Here is a 7,737-nt window from a genome sequence, read left to right as displayed (position 1 = left end):
AGGATCCATGGGATTATTTGGATCCCTGTAGGTGAACTGCCCTGCACCTTAAGGGAAAGCATCTTTTGCAAAAATGTTTTCGCATTCCCTGTATCCTCTTGTCACGTCTTCCAAAGGATCATCACTGTGTTTGGGAACATGTAGCCCTTAAAGGAATCCAGATCTATTCTGGTAGCGCTTCCAGGTGTGCAGGAGTTAATCACAAGACTGAATGATGTGATGAAAGGAAGTCTGCAAGTGCTTCAGCTTTGAAAGCCTGGACCTGACCCCCCTCCCTCTGCTGCTGCCTTGCAGCAGTGGCAATACTGGCCAAAGCCAAGCCAGCGGCCCAGGCCTGGGTACCACACTGGCACTGCAACAGGCAGGGACTGTACTTGGGCCTGGATGCCACTTTGTTTTGCTGCAGCAGGTACACATATTCCAGGGAGCTCCCACAGCAGGAGGCAAACACGAGTGTGCTGTCACCCCTGGCACACACTGGGCTCAGTCCCAGCTGAGCTGCAGGTGAGCAGGGGTGCTGCTGTGGCACCCTCGGCACTGCACATCTCCAGCAAAAACAAAGGTGCTGTAGGAAGAGGAGTCCTTGCTCCAAAGTGCAACTGGAGCTTCAGCTTAACCTTTCCAAAGGCCAGATCGAGAAGGCTGTGAGTTACTGCAAAATAGCTTTAACAGTCATGACTTTTAACTCATTTCCCATCCCCCTTAGAAGTTGGCTTTTCACAAGACAGCACTTCTTTTGAGAATACAGCTTTGTGGTGCAAGGCATTAGCGCCATTACCTGTGTTATTACAGTACCAAGCACTATCCAGTCATGAAAAGCTGGACCCCACTCTGCTGAACAGCCTGCAAAGATGACATAGTTCTGAAGCTTGTTTTGCCCTGTCTAAACACTGACAAGTAAAGGTGGCAGGCTTTGTGATACTTCAAACTTTGAGTCTGTGCTCAGATGGAAGTACCTTCATTTGTTTGAAGTTCAGAAAGCAAGCCTGAACTTGACAGCAAGAATAGCTGAAACACTTCCTCTGTAAGGAGTTCCACTCCTCTCACAAGCTTTTCCTCCAAAGAAACACAGCAGATAAACAGACAGAAACTGAAAACAATTATGTTGGAGTCTATGAACTTAGAAAACTGAGCACCCTTTAACCATTTCAGCTAGATTCCTAAGTTAAACCAGGTAACCGAGGGATTACTTCATCAGTCTGTAATGCTTTCTCAGGCCTAACCAACCATGTAACTAGACCAGTGTTAACATCACATCTGGGCACAAGAGCATCTACACCAAGTGTTATTCCAGCCTGCAGTACCAGTTTACAGAGTGGAAGCGGTGGCTGAAAGAATTCCTGCTCCTGAAGGCAGGGAAAAACCCCTCATCTCCACTCACAACTTCCCCTGTTGGAAGCTGAGTATTATCCCTAGTTTAGCCACACTTCAGCAACAGATAACTTGAACTTCACACAAGCTCTGTTTTAAAAATTTATTCTGTAAACTCCATACTGGGTCTTTAGTTCTCCTTTTCCTGCACAGTCTTTGTTCCACGCAGTCTACCCGTGCGACGGGCAGCAATGAGACCAACTTTGCGCCCAGCAGGAGCATCTCTCCTGATGGTTGAAGGCTTGCCAATGTGCTGATGGTTACCACCGCCAAAGGGATGTTCTACAGGCTGTGAAAAAGGAAAGCAAGTCATCAACAACAGAAATCAGTATTGATAAATGTAATATAATAGCAATAAACTGATTAAGGAAACAAGATTTAACTGCTTCATTTTTCATACAGTGGGGCAATTATCAAGCACTGCTAACTACCCTAATTAAGCGTGCAATTACAGGGTGATCCATAAAGCTTTCTTTCCAGATATATGCCAGACTCCTCCCCGTATCAAACAAATCCTTTCTGAACCATAAAAAAGTGAAAAAGAGACTCACATTCATGGCCACACCACGGACACGTGGCCAGCAGTTTCTCTTGGCCTTGTATTTGTGATAGGCACGGCCAGCCTTCAGGATGGGCTTGTCGATACGACCTCCACCAGCAACAATTCCTGAAAAAAAAAATAATGCAGGAATGGTAACACGCAAATATAACAGACAAGAGCGCAAAAGGAAGCGCTCTAAGAACAAGACTAACTCCCAGTAATAGTTTAGTTCTACGAATGAGCTTCTAAAGACCAATCTCAATCCCAGCCGTGTATTCAAACCAGTATTTTCCAGCCAACACTGAGACTAGACTCAAGCTACCAGCCACACATTGAGTGGTCTGAAAGGGGACACATACTTTAATTACTGTTTTTCAATCTACACATACAAGATTGAGTTTAATGCTTTCTAAAGCATGACCACTTTTATTGCTAAAATTTCTTGGGTAATGTTAAGAGTAGTTTTTCAACTAAAGAAAGTACAAATTGGAAGAGCTCAGGGGACTTTCATAAACTTTAAGGTTTAATACCTAGCTTATTACATAATCTATTTAGTCAATTTTACTGGAGTAACAGACCACAGATTACTCAGTTCCTGTTACCAAAATTAAGGCATGCATAATACACAAGTTAGGCACCTGTGCACAGACTGTACTTGTGCATAATCCTGGGTCCAGCCTGTAAACTGTGCTATCTTCTAGACAGTATTGGAAACTGGGGCCCTGTCTGAAAGCTTGCTTAGCAGTACATAAACTCAATGACAAGTTTATAGTTGTCACTCCTTACCAACAACAGCTCTGTTTGCAGAAGAAATCACTTTCTTGGAGCCAGAAGGCAGCTTCACTCTGGTTTTCTTTGTTTCAGGATTATGAGAGATCACAGTGGCATAGTTTCCAGAAGCACGGGCCAGCTTTCCACGGTCACCAGGTTTCTCCTCGAGGCAGCACACGATGGTGCCTTCCGGCATGGTGCCAACGGGTAAAACATTGCCAATGTTCAGCTGAGCTGCAACGAGCAATCAGAGCATCATCATCTTCATTCAGGCTCCTGTACCTGAACTACAATTCTATTTAATATGGGCCTCTGTGCATAGAAGGGCAGCACCACATAAACGCTTCAGTAGCAACAGGCAGTGGCACTGTCCAACTTGAAACCCAAATTTCATGTTCAAGTGTAACAGGAAGGCAGGCAAAATGGAACTCTAGACAGAACAAACCAAACACTTGACAAAAACTGCAGTTAGGCTTGTTAATCAAAACAGGCTGCATGAGGAGACAGTGATCTCCGAGAAGGAAATCTAGGTCTGCTTAAAGCTAGTGGAAGCTACTGCTTTGCAACGGCTCACAACTGCACTTAAACATCACAAACTTTATGTATTCAGACATCTGCTTTGGCCTTCTGAAACTGCCCAGGCAACACACCTTCTGTCTTAACTCACCTTTCTTGCCGCAGTAAACAAACTGACCAGTGTGAATACCCTCAGCAGCAATGAACAGCTCAGTTCTCTTCTTAAACCTGTATGGGTCACGGAAGGCAATCTTGGCAAGGGGAGCGCCTCGGCCAGGATCATGAATGATGTCCTGTTGGAATGGAGATGTTCTTTAGAACAGGTTACAGCATTTATCATGGGCTCTGCAGAAATCAAAGAACTAGAAACACTAGAGATGATTACTATTGTGGTAATTCTCACTAGGATCCCCCTTTCTCCTGATGTGAGCTGAGGGTCCACATTTGGAAGCACACAACCTCAAGTACCTGTATCACAAAATGACAACTCTGGTTCAGTGTGCTGCTTAAAACTCATGTGTCTGAACTGTTTTATTCCTGACATTCTGCTGGTAACAGATCTCTCCATACTAAGAAATTCACTTTCACTAGCTGCCCAACCACAGAGACAAAGCTGGACACAGGCAGCAATTTCTGCAAGTGTTTTTTTGGAATTAAAGTGTTTCTTATCTTCTGATACCTGAAGTTATATGAGCCCCTAAATGAGGAAGCACAGAACTACTGTTTTTCTCTTGGAAAAGTATGTCAGTTCTGTTCCTGAAATACAGAGATTCCAATACACAGCCATATATTTAGACCACAGCTAGGGGATTAAAGCACTTTAAGAGGTGTCTATTCTCTAGGAAATCTCAGGTGTTGCTGGTGTCCACTATTAATGTTTTTTCTGCTGTTTTCAACTCTGTTGGGACAGCCCCCTCTCAAGTATTACCTAAGTTTAAGTCAAACCTACCTACCCTTTTATCATCAATTATGGTGAGTGTGAAGTTCTTTCCACAGCCTGAAGATGACTTTGCTCTACAAGGCCAAAGGGACAGCTAGATGTTCAGAGCACCCAGCTAGGTACCCAGTGGCACTGTTTGCAGTCTTAAGTCACCAACACCCAAAAAAATATCTACAGCACACCTGAAACGGTGTATCATACCCCAAATACAAGTACTGCCTTGCCCCCACTGCTCAGGACTAGAATGATGGACACTACTTACTGTTTATAAAGACTGTTTTTTTTTTTTTTAAAGATGCAATCAACTATGAGAACAACTCTCCCCACCCATGTTTCATGAGGTACAGGCAATTCTTGGGCGATATAAATGCACACCGATATTCTCACACCAACGAAGCTCACAGACAACCATACTGTTGCCAGCTTTTCTGTTTAAATGCTGTCATAAATCCAAGGCGGCTTAACATTTCGAGGAACGTGACTTAATTTACCAGAACGTGAGAGGCCTGAATGAGGAACAGCCAAGCGGCTCCCAGCACGGCCGGTGGGACCTCGACGGCCTTATACAAGGGAGGCGTGGGGAAAGAGGTGCGCCAGAGCCCCCCGAGCGCCGGGGCTCAGACACCCGCCGCGAAGGGCCCCCGCCCCTACCTTGACGATGCCCTTGATGTACCCGTGCCTCTCGGCGAAGTCCACGGCGCGGAGCTTGGCCGGGCCCTTCCTGTGCTTCACGTGGGCGCGGAAGACGGAGCCCGCGCCCTTCCTCTGGCCTCGGATCACGCGGCCCATGGCGCCTGCGGGCAGAGGGTGCCGCGACGACACCCGCCGTTAGCGCCGCCGCGAGCGGTAGCACCCCCTTCCCTTCCCCTTCCCCACTGCCCCCGTCAGCGCCCGGCCCGTCCGCACCAGGTCGCGACCCGCACACCCTCGACCCGGGGCGGGCGGCAGCCGCGCCGCGGGAACGCGGCGGATGGCGGCGGATGGGGGACGCAGCGGCCACCCTCCTACCTCCGCTCCGGCCTCGCTGGGAAAGAAGGAAACGCCGTCACGGCGGCGCCACGGCCCTTCCGGCGCGGGGCGGGCAAGGCGGCAGTCGCGCTGCCGTGACGTCACGCCGCAGCGCTGCCGGGCAACCGAGCTCTGGCGGTGCCGGGGGCGGGAGCAGCCCTGCCCCGCCGGCGGCGTCGGGGCGGGGCAGCCGCGGAGGAGGCGGTAACTGCCCCCCCGCCGCCTCCTGGGGCGGGCGGTTGGTGCCAGCCTAGAGCCGGGGCGTCCTCGGTTCCCCGCTGGGCCGGCCCGGATTGACCCGGCGGTGCTGGGCGTGGGGCGGCCTGGCTCGGCCGCAGTGACGGGCGCCGGGCGGGTTTGTCTGACTCGCCCGCCCGCCTGGGGGGCGGCAGAGGGGCCCCGCGGCGGCTGGGGGTTGGCTCCCCCCCGGGGCGGGCCGGCCGGCCGTCCAGAGCAGCTGCCCGGTAGCTTGTGACGGTGTTTGACGCAGCTGTGAGGGGCTGGGCAGGAACTGCCGCCTCTCTCCGGTCAAGGGCGTCCGAGGCTGCTGCTCCACTTCTTTAGGGTTTTCCTGAGGCAGTTCCTGCTTAAAAATTCGGAGAGCTGACAGCGTGGTGCCCGCAGACCTCGCATGAACACCAAGTTCCCCGAGCCAAGAACCGTTCCTAAAATAAACCATCAAGCATTTCTTCATTAGCTGGTGCAGAGATGCTGTTTGCAGGGAGAGGCTCCCTGGACTGATTGTAATTTTTTCCAAGATTTCTGTTTTGTGCGGTTTAACAGCTGCAGATTTCAGGCTAGGAAGTGACTGAAGATAAAAACCCTGCAGCTGCTTAAAGCTGCCTCTGCCAGATTTTTCTCAGTATTAATTAGGGCATAATTGAGAGATACTGTAAAGCAGAGGTAATCATCTTGGTGTTCCTAATCAACACCCTGGAAGGGGAAATAAGAAATCCCTTAACTTCTATAACAGTCCACAGGTTCCCAGCATCAGAGGCCCTTCTTCCCAAAGAGATCACCGCTGACAACACAATTCACTAGAGATGGACTATTTGACTTCAAATGACTCATTGGAAATTAAGTTCATCAGTGTAGGCCCATATATGCAATTGTTCTCCTCGCCTTGAACTGAAAAGAACCTAAGCATCCACCATTTCTTGACAGATAAGCTTTCCCACACCAGTCTCCCTAGGTCAAATGGGAGTCACACCCCTCATTACAAACAAAAAAAGTCCTAATACTAAGGGCTCTGCGGCAGGATCCTTGTCAGATTCAGCCACCGCAGATAAAGAGGTTAGCACAGCCAGCTGTCCACTCTGCCGTCCCTCCAACAAACAGCCACTGTGTCGGCTTCTCAGCCTGACCCCCCTTTGACATATTATGATAAACTGCCACTTCTTTGGTTTACGCTGATACACTGACTGTGAGTATCCAGAGACTTCGATTTATGGTTCCTGTTGGCTTCAGTTTTAAAGGGCAGGAGCATTGTTAGTTTTTGCTACTAAATCTGACAAGAATCAGAGCCTTGAGGAACTATCTGAATTTCCAAATCATGCCCATATAACCAGCAAATTACACTGGTCACTCCTCTTTCATGTTCTTAGTAAGGACTTAGTAATCAATTATATAAGAAGGTAAGTAGTTGTGTAATGATTTAGTACACTCATTCATTTTATTATCCTGTATCAACTATACTTTGTATTCATTTTATTATTATTTAATTAATGGTGCTGTCTCGCACACTGCTATCACCATCTGTGAAGCTGCAACCTTTCAGTTACATTGTTGGCTTGGCCAGCCACCTCGCTGCCAAGGTATTGCTGCAACAACGGAGGGTAAGGCTGAAACCAGAGTAATCCCTTGCTCCTCCCTACCAGCTTTTTGGATGTTCTGAATATTGCTAGATATGTCCGTACCGTAACAGTGCAAAGAGTTCAGAGTCCACTATCACAACAGATGCTGTTTCAGCCTCTCCTCCCAGCAATGCTGAATGGTTGTTACCTATTTGTACCACCTCGGGCTGTGTTTACGTGTACCTCTGGATCAGAGCGTGCTGTGTGCTCAGGGTTCCAGTGCCAGTATCATCCAAGCTGGCTCTTCAGTGTTTTTCTGTCAGAGAAAACCAAGAGGAGATTGGGAATGGTATGCATCTAGGACTCTATATGTGCTCATGATTTCCTTAGGGTGCCCACATGGATGCAAAATCCTGAAAGCCTCCCAAGTTTTCTAGCCTTGACAAAGTTTGAGAACCAGAGAAGACATTCAAATAGATGACAGAACTGCATCGATGATGATGTAACTTTAGAATTGATTTCTCCTGCTATAAGAGACAAAATTACCTAAACACTTTCATCATCAAGGAATAACAGCATTGCATTACCTGACCCAGCCAAGCACAGACTAAACTCACAATAAGGTTAAGTATTTTGTTTAGCTGTGCCTTCAAAATTTCATGGATCGAAAGAAACATAAGGAAGTAGTTTACACCTGATTGCAATTAAAAAATACTGTCCAGGGTTCACCAGAACAGTGTCGCTATGCCTTTGAATCTTGGTGCTGAAGAAATACGAATGTTGGGCACTACCAACAA

General features: G+C 48.1%; 1 protein-coding gene across 1 annotated transcript; it reads right to left on the bottom strand.

The window, feature by feature from the left end:
- Nucleotides 1–1,460: 1,460 nt before the first annotated feature.
- On the bottom strand, nucleotides 1,461–5,371 carry RPL8 (ribosomal protein L8). Its single transcript, XM_074814546.1, has 6 exons — nucleotides 5,148–5,371; nucleotides 4,791–4,933; nucleotides 3,351–3,492; nucleotides 2,699–2,917; nucleotides 1,923–2,038; nucleotides 1,461–1,660 (listed from the first exon to the last, which is right to left on the bottom strand). The coding sequence occupies exons 2-6, from the start codon at nucleotides 4,926–4,928 to the stop codon at nucleotides 1,502–1,504; spliced, it is 774 nt and encodes a 257-aa protein (XP_074670647.1). The 5' UTR covers nucleotides 4,929–4,933; nucleotides 5,148–5,371; the 3' UTR covers nucleotides 1,461–1,501.
- Between the last annotated feature and the right edge of the window lie 2,366 nt (nucleotides 5,372–7,737).

The sequence above is a fragment of the Strix aluco genome, chromosome 2, assembly GCF_031877795.1.
Source record: "Strix aluco isolate bStrAlu1 chromosome 2, bStrAlu1.hap1, whole genome shotgun sequence".
NCBI classification, from domain to species: Eukaryota; Metazoa; Chordata; class Aves; order Strigiformes; family Strigidae; genus Strix; species Strix aluco.
This window is presented reverse-complemented; position numbering and strand designations above follow the sequence as displayed.